Below are 15704 nucleotides of genomic sequence, written 5' to 3' on the forward strand. Positions count from 1 at the left end.
CAAGCCACTGTATATGCAGGCTAAGAAACAGCCCAGTGTGACAGTAGCCTCAAAGTTAACCTAAAGGCAAACCACCCCTTTAAGTCATTCAAAGAAGTTCCCCCCATTGGGGGGAACATTGCCACAGGCCCCTAGTGGGACAGCTCTGCCACAGAGGTTGTGTTAGGTTTGGTTTTTTTTTGCAGAAGATGAGTCCATAGTTGCAATATTATACCAGCTGCACTGTATTCCCCACATTTCCCCACCTTGTTCCTCCACACACTCTTCTTCCTCCACATGCTCCAGTGTGACAGTAGCCTCAAAGTTAACCTAAAGGCAAACCACCCCTTTAAGTCATTCAAAGAAGTTCCCCCCATTGGGGGGAACATTGCCACAGGCCCCTAGTGGGACAGCTCTGCCACAGAGGTTGTGTTAGGTTTGGTTTTTTTGCAGAAGATGAGTCCATAGTTGCAATATTGTACCAGCTGCACCGTATTCCCCACATTTCCCCACCTTGTTCCTCCACACACTCTTCTTCCTCCACATGCTCACGGTGTGGGTAATTATGCACATGATAAGCACTTTATTTAGTTCTCTGTGGCTTTGTAGGTGCTTGTGATTACATTAATATAATTCAAATAAGCGCAACAAACTGTGTGAGAATTCAACACATTTCTTTAGTATTACAGTTGCACCTACATTTTTATGTGAATAGTTCGTACAGACACCCATTCACACTGCTGATTTTATATGCAAATGTTCATCTAGGGTTTCCATGACAATTCCCAAGAAAATTAAATTAATTAAAAACTTTGTAATGGTACCAAAGCTTACAGAAGAAACGCTTCTGATTAAGAGGTGGTTATATCATTCCTTACATTTTTACCCAGGCCTATATTCTCAATAAAGTATCTCAGAAACAAACCAAACCAAATCGAAAAGAAGCCAAACCAAAGCTGAACCCTCTCTGCATAATCTAATTTCATGTAATTTTAAGGGTTCAAACTTTTAAATGCATTTTTAGTTTGATATACAGAGTGCTATACCAAAACTTTAAAAAAAAATTATGACCAAAGATGCTAAGAATTGGGAATTCTAAACATACTAAAGGTTAACTTAAAGGTGAACTACCCCTTTAAAAGCTGTACACTTACAATTCTACATATACATTACGCATATTTGAAGAGTTGCAAATATCTAATGATAAAATGAAGCCTAATTAATGATTTATTTTTTTATATATATATGATTTTTAATTGGCATTTCCATGCCAATTAAAAATTATATATTTATATATATATATATATATATATATATAAAAAATAAATCATTAATTATTCCAAATCATTTGGATGAGGGCTATTTGGCCATCCTAGTGACTGGCCATGTCGGACAATATCCATTCATTTAGCTTGTAGGCTAATGATTACAGCTAAGCTGATCAAAAAGAACTGCCTGCAGTTCTATATTTGTACATTCTGAGAATTATATATTATAAGGCTTTAAATAATCATCAGCTAAGCAAGAGAATGTAATTCTATTATAAAATATATGGATATCAGAATCCACCCAAGAGTTCTATGACCTTGACTTAACAAAAGTCCATTTTATTCAGGGTCAGACTGGGGTGTGCAGGGCCCAGTGGGCATCTCCACTGCTGGTTGATAACTCTGTAATCCCTAAACCCCTGCCTATAGGATTGTGCTGTAACCTTGCATATATTTAGTAAGTCTATTGCAAAAGATCAGATTACCCATGAGTCTCCCTCAGATTTCTGGGCTCTAAAGCATCTGTATCTGCTGGAGTGATGCTGCTGCTTTCTCTGATAGTTATACATTCCATTGTGGAATTTGCTTAAAATATGTCTTGTGACAATGGTAAGCAAAAGCTATAATTGTAAGTAATATAGAAACACAACTGTGTCCAATTCTATAAATGACATGTTTTTCCTGTTATACAGAGATACAGATGTGGGAATCTTGCCCTAAACATAATGATATACACAGTTATGCTGCAGTTGAAGTTAATACCAGTGATATATATTATATTTTTGTAAATATATGTTACCTTCAGGTCGGTATTGTGCTACGATTGTCACCGTCTGTCCTGCCCGTTTGAGAGCCGCTGCAGCCTGTTCATGAGTTGCACTGCGTAAATTCACCCCATTCACCTGCAAAATAATCAGGTACCACTTTTATCCACTGTGTGAACATTACTTTAAACAGCAGAATTGTAAAAGAGATTCTTTAATTCTGTATTTTACCCACATATCCCAAGGTTCTGGAAGGAAATCTAGCCCAGGAAGATTGGAGGAATGAAGGCACTGGTATTCAGAGTCAAGCAAATAGCATAACAATGAGAAAGATAGTAAATTCCTGCCTTGGGCAGGGAAGGTTCATAGGGTATATAGTTATTAATGAATGATGTGTGGATTCACAGATGATGGGGTAGTTTGTGGAGAATGCTGGGGTGAGGCCTTTGCCTGGGGAGGGGTGCGTCTTCTCGCTGTCCCTTGGGCAGTTACAAATTAAATGGATATTACATTTTAATTAATGTTTTTTTCCTCTTAGGCTGTAGTCATTTGACTTCTGCATTGCCCTAAGACTTTCTTGCCTTACTGTAGATTGGGTCCATGGAGATATTTATCTACATTATGTAACAACTTCATTGGTACTTACAGAAAGGATGCGATCCCCACGGCGCAGCTCTCCACTTAGGTCAGCAGGTCCCCCAGCAAGGATAAAGGACACGAAGATGCCTTCTCCATCCTCCCCGCCCACTATGTTAAAGCCAAGTCCTGTGGAGCCCTTATGTAGGATAATCTTTCGTGGTTCCCTGGAGACACGACGGAAAGACATGTCTAGCAATCTGAGCCAGGAGGATGTGGTAATATAAAGGCAGTTCAGTGCCAAAATGGAAAGGGTGGGGTGATTGGGAAAAAGACAGCAACCACAACAGAACTAGTATGAGGGTTAGATGAGACAAAGGAGCTATGGATAGTAAGGACGCCAGAGGAACAAGAACTAATGTAAATCAAGTTAGACTGTGTACCAGTAGGAAATAAAATGGCAAGCAAAACCTAGACACAGTTGGGTAGTAAAAACGGCAGCAAAACTATAAGGTTTAGGATAAACGTGTTAAAATGAAAAGAAAGAGGAGCCTGTTTTGCTGCTGAAGCTACTATTTGCTAACAGCTGGATACAGAAAGCTGGTTTGACTGGTGTTATCAAAGCAAATCACCGTTTAATGAAACCTAACGAGTTTCTGGGCAGGTACAGTTTAGAATTGCAACACAGGGAAAATTAAAAGCCTGTGCCTAGCATATCCCTCTGCCCATTTCACCTGGATTTTGTCTGCTAGAAGCCAGATACAGTTTCAATCTCTTGGTCATCCTTCACCTCTTCACCCCCCCATTGTTCATTCTTCACCTCTTAACTGCCCCATTGTTCATTCTTCACCTCTTCACTCCCCCATTGTTCATCCTTCACCTCTTCACTCCCCCATTTTTGTTTTCTCTTTTTATTGAACAATCACACCCTACCTTTCTCTGCTTGTCCTTTGTGCTGGCAGCTTCCATTTGGCAGGTGCAGGGTTTGGGGATCTTCGGTATGACATGGATGAGGAAACATTCACTGTAAACATTGGGGCGGCTCACGGGAGCCAGAGCAGGGCAGACTGCGACTCAACTCCTTTGGATACTCTTGTGTTCTGTATTCCACTCTCGGCTTTCTCTTACTCCTCTGAATCCTTTAACCCCTTCTTCTAATCCTGTCTCTTTCTCAGTCAACTCTTTCCTTGACCCCTCCCTGTATAAATATCCTCTTTACCTTACTCTTATCTTATATATCAAATACATCCATCTGCTCCCTCTCTATGTCTACCTCTCTCCTAGCTAAGCACTGCATTGAGCTCTCTTGTGCAACCTTGTCTATGTTTATCTGGTGTTTCAACATTTTTGCTTGTTCTTCCTCTCACATTCACACATTCATTCTCACGAAACGCACAGGCTGATGTTAGCACCTCATGCTTCACTGATTTAACTCATTTCAGGCAAACTCTTCATCTTAAATGTAATACATTTAAGATTTGAGACCCATCACCCTTGCATATGTATCTGACATGGTAAAAACTATCCCTTCTTTAGAGAGGATCTCAACTGACACATCTTGGCAGTAAATGTTATCCGTATGTAACAAATGAAAAAATACTGGATACACCACATACTTGAAAGGTATTACATAAAAAAGAATCTCAAGAATGTGGCACTACCAAATTAAATCCGTGTAATTCTGTGCAGCACTGACAGAGACACTGAGCTTGTCTATTCATCTGCCATTATCTGATATTTTAGGCATCCTATCCTTTTCCTAAGAGGAAAAGTCACCTTGTGATGTAATTTCTGTCACGACTCAAAAAATGTGTATATTATAATAAAGTACCCCCTGTTGTAAAATATGAGGATATTAGAAGTCACCTTTGAAGTTCCATGACCTTTACAAAAGCAGTCGACCTTCACCTATATATTACAATAGGGGGTACTTTATTCACTATATATATATATATATATATACACATAAGAAGAGAGGGGACCAGCACTCTCTTCTTGTATAATTAATAATTGACCGACCACCCAAAATTGGATAGTGGACATATTTTCAATCATGATTATATAGGTTATTGAACTCGGAGGTCATGTGACAGATGTTACATCACTAAATTGATTAAGGTGTGCTACACAATGGACAAACCAGCTAATTGTAGCCCCAGGTGCAAGCTGAACCCTCAGCCAGGGTAAAACAATATCCAGGATAAAATGAAAAAACAGCAGCACTCCGGAAATGTTGTAGAAAAAAGTGACTTTACTCAAGTGCACACAGCAACGTTTCGGGCATAAACCAGCCCTTTATCAAGCCTTTATTATGCCCGAAACGTTGCTGTGTGCACTTGAGTAAAGTCACTTTTTTCTACAACATTTCCGGAGTGCTGCTGTTTTTTCATTTTATCCTAGATGTTACATCACTAATCACTGATTATAACTAATGACATCAGTTTATAAGGATATCATTTGCTGGATATTCAGGGTTCTTGTGTAGTACAAGTATATGGAAAAAAGTGCTGGCACTTATGTGTATGATGAGAAGCATTGTGCCTGCGTACAGTCCACCAAACCCTTTCCCTCTTGTTTGCTTACAGCTACTAGTACACAGTACTACTACTCAGTAAGCATGTACCAGTACAGAGTAGGGGGGTGGTGTGCCGAAGAAACACAGGAAATAAATTGGTTTCAACAAGGGTAAAATTTTGAAAACTATTCTTGATTTTCCTTTCTCTGGTATTTATGACTTGTCTTTTGAATTTTGGAAAATTTATCAAATTGACTGATGTTTTCCCAATGAGCCAGATTCAGTTTAGTGAGAAAAAGCTATCTCATGGTTTATCTTGTAAAACCTCATGGATGAGATTTAAGTAAAAAAGAAAGGCTTATAACTATCGAGCTAATTGTCTATGATTCTTCAGTCCAAACAGGCCACATATGGCCCTATTAAGGATATTTTTGGCATCCTGGTCTCCTCAAGTTCCCCATTGGCTTCTTGGTATAATGTCATTTTAATGAAATTCAGCCCTTTTAAAGACCAAATGACAAACAGGTTTAGTTTCATGAAAAGCTTCCCCATACACGGGCCGATAGTAGCTGCCAATTCGGCAGCTAATCGGCCCGTGTATGGGCACTTCCGACAGGCCTGCCCAACCGATATCTGGCGTGAAATCGGCCAGATCTCGATCGGGCAGGTTAGAAAATCTAGTCAGATCGAATTATAATGATGGGCATAGGTAAAGTCGGTCCGGGGACCGCATCAACTAGCCGATGCCCCAGGGCCAAACGATCGAATTACCCTGGATTCTCCCGATATTTCCCACCAGGAGAAGATCCGCTCGCTTGGCAACATCGCCTAGCGAGCAGATCTGCCAATGTATGGGTACCTTTAAATGGCGAAGATAGGCATTAGCATGTCAGTCTGTCCTTAAGCCATAAAGCAGTGTTGTCCAACTTTTTGGGTGAAGACCATGCGATTAGCCGTCACAATTTTTAAAATCCAGCCGCAGTGACTAATCGTCCATTGCAAAAGTTGTGACGGCTAGTCCCATGTAGTACATTTTACACGTGGACGCGATTAGTTGCCACAACTGTGTTTTCCATTGCCGCAACTGGGGGTTTTAATCATTGCCCTTTAACATGTATCGGACCAATTATGGCCCATCAATTTGATGAGAAAAGCTTTTCGTGAAACTGAATCTGACCCTGTTTGTCATATGGCGTTTTCAAGGGCTAAATTACATTAAAATTACATTATACAAAGAAACCTACGGGGAGTTCGAGGAGACTGGGGGGCCTGTTTGGACTGAACAGTCATAGACAATTAGTTGGATAGTTATCAGCCTTTCACATAATGGGCCGGATTTAATTAAGTGAGAAAAAGGTTTATCGTGAAAACTCATGAACCAGATTCAATTTGAGATACAATTCAACTCAGAAAAACGTATCTGTTAACCACTTAAAAAATGCTCTATTGAATTCTATGCAAAAACTGTAACTGAGTTAGGAGAAAAGTTTTTTCTCCTCCAATTGAATCTCATCCATGAGTTTTCACATGATAAACCATGAACCACTGTTGAATTCAATTCCGCAAGAGAAGACTTTTTCTAGTAATAAACAGTGAGATAAGTTTCTCATTGGCTTTATGGGCCAGATTAAGTTCCATGATAAAATTTTATTTCATGGTTTATCTTCACGCGATAAACAGAAAGATAATTTTTTCTCATAGAATTGCATCTGGCTCTATAGGAAAATCTGCAATTGCATTATGAGATAAACTTTTCTCATCAAATTGATTCTGGCCCTATGGGTAACAGGCCTGATTTACTTATAATAAAATATACATTTTTGGACAGTTTTGCAGTTGATTCACCTTTAATACATTTTGTTTACAACCTCTGGTAACTTTTTGTGTGCTAAATACAGCTTTATCATTCACAAGCGTCACTTATTTTATAATGTATGTAGCCCCATAATTAGCCAGGAATGAAGGAACAAAGCTGAATATGCTTGAGCTGACTCATCATCTTAAGAGGAACAATGAGAGAAAGTGGGGATTAGGTGTAATTAATGGAGGATGTAAGGAAATCCATTTGCTCAAAACCTGTCGTTAATATGAGTAAGGGTATGCACCCTCAGTCACTTTATCTTATGGAGTGTTTCAGCACGTTCCATCCTACAGCATGTGTTATTTGATCCTATTATTCCCTGCAGGACTGTACCAATGGGAACAGAGACAAATGCTGAATGCAATAAAAATTAAGTCTTGATCTATTTTTTCTACTTTCATCATCCTGCTCCATACCTATGGGTACAGACCTGCTGGGAGAGTGGGATCAGTGTGGGCAGCACAGTGGTTGGGACTGCTGTCTTGCAGCATTAATGCCCCAAGTTCAAATCCACCCAGGGATACTAGCTGCCACATTTAACAAAGGTTAAATGTGGCATCTGAGGTGATTCTGTGTATTGGCACAGATCTGTCATGAGCAGGCCTGGACTGGCATTCATAATAGGCCCTGGCATTTCAAGTACACAGAGGCCCAAACCGCACCCCACCAGCCCAATAAACAGTGACTGTCTATGGCATCTTACAGCAGCCCCTCTGGCATTTGCCAGAATCCACAGATTGCCAGTCTGCACCTGGTCATGAGCTGTTGGCAGGGTGGTTCTAATACAAAAATGACTGCCTTATCTACTTTTCTATGATGTATGTGTCTTTTCCTCCCTCTATTTTGCCAGTCCTCCAACATTATCTATATATCCACTCATGTTAGGACTGGACAGCATGCACATTAACGTAAGGCATGTTTATAATCTCTTGGCTGCACTGGTTTAGGCAGGTACTGCATGCTATAAGAGGGCATTCCTAGGTAGTTGTATATTAAGAGAACTTGTTTTACCGGTTCTGTATGTGTGATATATTTTGCTAAGAAAACGGAAATGTACAAATGCATTTACTTTTAGCCATTGGGAATATCAAAAACTTTCCAGATGTAGATTAAATGGAGAATATACTTAATGGGCCATATCACCTTTCTGTACATTTTGAAAACCATTGCATAGAACATTTCTTGCTGAATAAAACAAAGTGCTGCAGTCATATAATGAAGCTAATCAGGTATTCTACAGTTTGGTCATACAGCTATGGGACCTGTTATCCAGAATGCTTAGGACCTGCATTTTCCAGATAAGGGATCTTTCTGTAATCACCATACCTTAAGGGCTCTGGCACATGGGGAGATTAGTCGCCCGCAACAAATCTCTCTTGTCACGGGCGACTAATCTCCCCGTGTGCCAGAGCCCTAAGGGAGAAGGAAAGGTAAACACTAAGTAAGCTTTATCAGAAAGGTCTATGTAAATACAGCCATAAACACTCACTTAAAAGAGTCCTCTATCAAAATAAACTTGTTCTTAGGGTATCGGACTTCTCTCTCTCTCTGAAAAATCCTTCAGAGAGAGAACCTCTTGGGTAATAAATGTGAGAAATAGTCTTTGCTTAAGCAAGAAAAGTCTCAGTAGGGCCAAATATCTGTGGGATGGGGTTAATTATCTACTCTGTGGCAGTTTGCTTAAATTCTTTCTAATAACACCCCTTCTCCTTTATCTTTAGATTATAAGCTCTATTGCTCTTTTATGTTGGTTGTATTTTTGTATGTAATCTATATGCTTGTGTACAGATATACACCCCTCTATTCTGAAGAATATGTTGGTGTTTTATAAGTATGTGCTAATAACATAGTACATTATGTACCCCCTGTTGTAAAATATAACCAAGTGGTTCCATGTCCATTTTAAACCTTAAGGCTGACTTCTTCTAGGGTAACTTCTAATATTCTCATATTTTTTAAAAGGGGGCACATTATTTATTATAACACATAATAATATTATAATACACAAGTTTCAGTAAGCCATGTGACAGAAGTTACATCACTAAGCACCAATTATAACTGATAACATGATCAAGCACTGTTTATAAAAATATAATACTGTACACAAGAGCCATGAATATCTTGTAAATTATATTTTAATAAATAGAGTTTTTGGTTTTAGGTTATTGGTTTTAATCAGTGTTAGTGATGTAATTTCTGTCACATGACTTATTGAAACTTGTGTATTATAATAAACAATGTACTCCCTGTTGTAAAATATGAATATATTAGAAGTCACCTCACAGTTCTATGACTTGTATAAAGCTTTTATATGGTCATGAAACTCCTCTGTGATTTATAATATCCCTATATTTTACAACAGCAGGGGTACATTATTCACTTTACAATTTACAGGACATTCATGGCTCCTGTATATTATAATAACAATAATAACTCAAGCTATTTTGCTTTCCCTTGCAAATGATCATATGAACATAGGTGCTGGGAGAAGAGTGGGAGAGTTGGGCTCTCAGTGAAGGATCATAGTCCAGTATTATGCTGATTTCAGCAGTTATACTGTGTATGAGATGTGTGTGGGAGACAGCCTGTGTGGGTGTGTCTAAGTGTGTGAGCAAGTGGGGCATTGTGAATTTGTGGGAGTAAGTGCGTTACTGTGCATTTAGGAATGCTGTTAGGGAAGGTAGTTTGTACATGGAAGTGTTCTAGTCTGTATTTATCATTGCTAGTGGGGGGCTGTGTATTATGAGTGTGCCAGTAGTGGGGTGAGTGTAATTGTGCTGATGTTTGTGTGTGTGAGTGCTAGTGTGGAAGTGTATGTTGTGAGCTGGGCTGCCCTTATGGAAGTACATTTGGGAAGCCACCAAGGGGCCTTAGGATATGCAAAGGTCTATTTATGGCCCACAAAGTGGGCAGAGCTTGTGATTTAAAGGGCTGGGTATGGGAAGATCTTGAGTGTGTTTTTTGCCAGTGTTTTAATCTAGAAACTAAACAACCTGTATGTCATTGCCCCTAACAGTATATAGTCTGATGTATGAGATTTTAGTAAATAAAATCATATTCTTGTTCATATTGATATATTGATCATATTCTCGTTGACATATTCTCGTGTTTGTAGGTTATCATGTCCAGTAGACTTACCCTGTTAGTTATACAAGTAGGGGGGGACCTAGTCAGCAAATTCTCTTGTGGCCCCCAGGTAGCCCAGTCCGACACTGATTCACTCAATGTATTGGGTCATGAAAACAACATCCCTAATGATATCAGTTCCACTCAGTGTATGTATAGCCTTGTGTGGGAATTACATGCCATTCAGTGATTTACTGCAGTACTTGGTACAGCGTATACAGAGTACTACTGCCTCCAAGTGTCCAGCATTGCTCAGTACAAACATAGAGAATGTAAAACTCTTAATTTGACTTCAGCCATAAGCCAGCTCAGGCTAGCACAGTCTCCAAGTAAATATATAAAGGTTAATCCAGAATGATAAAATGGATTGGCTTAATTTCACAAAACAGCAAATAAAAGATTTACAAATAATGCAGTGCTTTTGTACCATGGTTGCTATATCCCACCCCGCATGTATATATTGCTGCTCCAGCTACTAATCACTTCCTGCAGCCATACCTAGACATTTGTACAGATTACTAATCAGCCCTGTAACATTCATTCATGTATTTTTTTATAGGTGTTTGGCTTTAAACTGATGCCAATGGTCAGCCTAAAAATAGTACTGTACTGTTAGGTCCTGAAATCATAACTATTTAATGGGTATTCTTTTATACTATAAAAATGGTTTCTTTAGTGGAGGATTGAATCAGTCTTCCCCAGTGTATTTTCCATGGATTTCAGCCCTTTCTTAGTTCCACTGTAGGCCTAAATAACACCTATTAAATGTAAGGTTGCCACCTTTCCTGAAAAAAAAATACTGGCCATTTTCTAACATTAGCATCAAGCATCATTTTTACCTGCCAGGGTAGTAAAATACCAGCAAAGTGGCATCCCTAATTCCATGTAGCATTGTCTAAGTAAGGGGCAGATTTAGCAAAATGTTAAGAGGTTAATGCATAAAACCTTACCCATGTCCTATTCATTGCTATGGGGTTTTTAGAAACGTATTCACCAAAGGTTGACTTCTAATTTTTACCCATTGAAAATACACTTCCCATAGGAATAAATAGAGCATGGGTGAGTTTTTATGTATTAAGCTCTAAACTTACATTTTAATAAAACTGCCCCTAATTGTTGGCCCTCAATGCTAGAAGAAGGCCCAGTCTTTTTTATCAGGCTATTGTCATTAGACTAATGAAGACAAATGTCTTATTACCAAACTGCTGCAAAGAGTATATAGTATATGGAGAGGAAATGATTACCAGGCCACAATTCCAGCCTGTTTAATTATACAGTATATAAGTATATGGCGAAATAATGGCCAAAATATGTAAAGATTTAAGTCACATCAAGAGTTCTGCACTGGGTATTGGTGTATAAAATCTATACTCATTAATGACCAGCAACAATATGGACTAATGCATACTTCCCAACATTTTGAAAACGGAAAGAGGGACAGAAACAAACGCCGCACTGCTCGTGACAAATTTGTTTGACCACGTCCATTTTTGCGACCACAAGCCCTAAATACCACTCCCATTTGACTAAATTTGGCAGGTTATTTAAACTTTGAACACATTTCTGGGGGGATTTGGGGTCCTGTTTTATGTGTTATTACAGTTTTGCTGAAAAAGGTGAAATTGCCCTTTAAGCTGCGAGTCTCATTTCCCACAAGAGACCTGTTTAGCTTATTAGTTACAATTGTATCTCAGTGCAGCGGGGGATTTTTACCTTTCTGGGCTCTCTGCCAAAAGCTACTTATTTAATTAAAAGTGAGAGACAATGTTTCTAAGTGCAGGTGACGCGCGTTAAGATTTCTGGGCTCTGTGCCAAAAGCTACTTTTAATTAAATTTGTATCTTTTTTAGCATTCAGTGGGGGAGATCAAAGGGAAATGAGGGACTTTTCAGTAAGAATCGGGGATTGTGCAGGTTGAGCTGTCAAAAGAGGGACTGTCCCCCGAAAATCGGGACAGTTGGGAGGTATGACTAATGGGTGACCATGCTGCACTGATTCTTGACTCAGGACCCCTAGTTTAAATAGTTACATATTTAATTTGTAATATGTACCTTAACATCACAATAGCCTTGATTATTATATGATGAAACAAGCAGGGAAGCTTTTAAACCTCAGTTCATTAAGGAGAGGATCCTTATCCTTATTCTCCAACCTTTTGTTTTCCCTGGGCTGAAGCATTTTTTTCCTAGGAGAAGCAATGGTGTGGGGAGTGGAGAGTGGGGGGGCTTAAAATGGCATGTGAGCTTACATATTTTGGCTACTAATACTATTTTTTTGCAATAATTATTAATATATATTTACACAGGCATAAATTCACAGTCTGTGAATTGTTTCTATTAGATTAGCTGGTCAGCTCCAGGACTTTGCTTAATAGAAAAGAATCTATAGCAAAGCTATCAATTAGCACAGGGCTGTATTTGCAGACAGCTGCAATTGGGATCTCTTGTGCTCATCAGCATGGCATGTCCAACAGACACCTATTCACTTAATGGGGTGGCAGATTCATGGCAGACAATGAGTGACAGGTACCCTATTACTGAGCCTCATCCCTGCTATTTTCACAGCAAGGAGCAATGGTGGAGTCACTTTGCAATGCTAATTGTAGCTGTACCAAGGATGCCATATCGCTGCAAATACAGCCACATATTAACTGCTCACACAGCTCCATAATAAAGGAGACTAGCAACTATTTTTATTTCAGTGGTGATTTCCCTTTAAATAGCAATGATTAGAAGTCATTGTCAAAGAAGAACTGAGAATTCTCTGCAGCCCCACATTAGGTGTTCCCCCTTTCACTGTGATATTAAAAGAAATGCCACCAGGCACCTAAATGGCTGATTTTGAATAGTGTAGTTTTGTTATATTATCCATGTATTTTATGAGGGTTCAGTATAGATGGACATTATACACTGCAGTCCATAATTACAATATTGCATGAAGTAGGTGGCCTATGTATGGCCACAGAAAATGCTTAATACAGGGTGTAGTATGTAATTTTATATGTACTGTGTGGTCCAAAAGTGGGCAACGCTTCTAATTACTGTAGTAGGCTATTTAAGCCACACCCAAAATTCAGTGTTCAGCCTCTTATGTATGAAAGGAAGCCAATAGCCACAATGTCTAGTGGAAAGCCTTCCCAGAAGCCTATAGGACAATGGCTGTTTTAACATTAACTCCATATTAGTACCCTTGGGGAAGTATTTATTAACATTAGAGACAAACATCACTGGTGATGTTTGTCTCCATTGTTAATAAATACACCCCTTAACATAGAAATAAGATGTGAGGCAGCCAAGTGTCTGGATACATTTTGCCATATTGCATATAGCAGCAGTACATCATCAGCAACAAATGCACCTAATTGTAACCAATGCTGGCTCAGGTACTGAAGCTGCTGCTGTTGAACGGTTAAATTGTCCAAAACGAGTGGGTTACCAGGCATAGTGAGCTGCTTTTCGGTAACTTCAGAAGGAGGGCAGTGTGCTATTTAAACAGTGAGCTTTGTGGAGGTGAATGATCCCTTTAAGGCCTGTTGACACATGTCAGCTCCATCACATTGTGCACAGGGCATTATACTTACAATTTAAAGGCAAACATTGCACTTAGTAGAATATCAAGTCACACGTTTGTTGCTGTTTACTGATATTCTCTTATTTGTTTACTTCACAGTGAGAATAATAAATCCTAGACAATCTCACAAAGCTACACTAAACATACCCAACTACAGCTTGCAGGGCTTAGTGGGAAATCACATGAGTAGGCCAACTAGAATCACATATACTGTACTGGGGCAGCTACATAATCCTTGTCTGCCAGTTCATGGGTCCTAAGGAAGAGATCATAATCCCTGTGGGAAACAATGTGCCCAAAACTACAGAGAATGGATATAGCTGCATGCTAAATATTAATAAAGCTGAGGGCTTTAAATGTTTAGGGAAAAAATTCTATATAGGTATGTGAGGCCAGCCTAGGAACCAGCCCTCAGGTACCTATTTATTAAAAATGGCTACTGAGACGACCTCTGTATAAACAAACCCCTTCAATGTACAATTTCCTCATATGACATAAAGCATAGATATTTCCATTAAAAAAATGGAAAAGTGTTGGAAAGCGGGGTATAGTGTCCTTGTAACATAGATTTATGCTAGTGAATAAATCAGTCTAAAATGAGGAATTGTTTATATTAGGGGAATTGTCAGTAGTAGTTCTGAACTCTATAGATATTTGGATTTAGGGTAATAGATCCCTAATTTGTATTATATTGTAGCTATAGTAGAAATCCCTGAACACATATCTATGGCTTCATTATTGTGTCAAGGACTGGTGATTTTCGATAGACTCCATATTTGTTATTACGGTGATTGATAAAAACTACAACCTAATGAGTTGTCATTTGTACACACCAGCTCACTAATGGTTTCCTATCCCTAATGTTAAATAAAACCACCAGGAAACATTTTTCATATAAATACTTATAAATAACAAATCACTGAAGCTGGGTAAACAATTAATGCAGCTTGACAGTTGTATATTACTTTTTATTGAAACTACATTAATCACCATAAGGGTTCTAAAAGTTAATATACAAATTATTATATAGTATATAGGATAATATACAATTAATATAGGATTTATAACATCGCACTTCCATTGCCATGCTGCATGATCATTCCGCAGATTATTCTGCTCTATATCAGTTTCTCACTCATAAACAATGGTTACCTGGTAAAGTCTTCTTCTCCAAGCATATGTCGAGGAACTGGGGAGAATCTGGATGGGGTAACTTGGGGTGGTGGATAAGGTGACTTGCTTTCCATACTGCTCAGGTATGCCCCCAGAGTGGAGTTATGGCTTATGTGGTTATCTACTGTGAAAGCTGCAAAAAATTAGATTGTATTAATACAAAAAGTTTATATTTTTTAAAGAATGACAAAGTAATACAAAGACAAAGGCAGAATGGGGACAGGAAAGGTAAACTGAGAAGCAAGCAACAGACTGTGAGGTACTCAAATGGAAATTATTCAAGACAATTAGTGATGTGCTGGGTTAGTTAATAATTTGTTTAACAAAATAGCACCAGGATAATCGGAACCAATCAGATCAATATTATTTGCTGATTGGTTACTAGGGGTTGCTGTGACTGTATTATTACAAGAGCCAAAGTGTTTCAGCTAATTGACATGCTGGTGTTGAAAACTATTTTTTTCTGTGCAAAATAACATTAATATGTAAGGGGTATGTATCATTTCTGTTTGGGGGGGTTATACAAGGAACATACAAATATATGAGAACTATTATTACTCCCCCTCGGAATGATATTCACTTAAACAATTGCTTTGAATAGGTAATAATGAACTGCCCATGATTATCCCCAATCTGGATAATGTCTAGGTAGGCAAGATACTATGCAACAAGTAGGATAGAATCGGAATTTGAACTAGCGGTTTAAAGGGCATGTCAACCCAAAAAATCATTTTTTCCCTCTAGCAAAGACAGGTCTGTCAGTCTGCTGCCTTGTGTTACATTGTTTCAACAGTCAGAGCCACCAGGGCAGGGAATAAAAAATGGCAAACAAACTGCTTTTAATAGAAATTATATATACAAATAACTCAAAAA

The 15704-nt window shown here is 38.6% G+C and overlaps 1 protein-coding gene across 6 annotated transcripts in view; it reads right to left on the minus strand.

The window, feature by feature from the left end:
* The window catches only part of dlg3 (discs, large homolog 3), a 100404-nt gene that overhangs the window by 22867 nt on the left and 61833 nt on the right, over positions 1-15704 (minus strand). For 5 of the 6 annotated variants that reach the window (XM_012969140.3, XM_004916825.4, XM_002934881.5 and 2 more), the window contains 3 exons: positions 14811-14964; positions 2658-2814; positions 2047-2149 (listed from right to left, as the gene is read on the minus strand). In XM_012969140.3, the coding sequence (XP_012824594.1) occupies positions 2047-2149; positions 2658-2814; positions 14811-14964 (414 nt within the window). Of the gene's footprint in view, positions 1-2046; positions 2150-2657; positions 2815-3520; positions 3664-14810; positions 14965-15704 lie in introns of those variants that run through there. The other variant, XM_012969146.3, reaches the window with a different exon arrangement.

The sequence above is a fragment of the Xenopus tropicalis genome, chromosome 8, assembly GCF_000004195.4.
Source record: "Xenopus tropicalis strain Nigerian chromosome 8, UCB_Xtro_10.0, whole genome shotgun sequence".
Lineage (NCBI taxonomy): Eukaryota > Metazoa > Chordata > Amphibia > Anura > Pipidae > Xenopus > Xenopus tropicalis.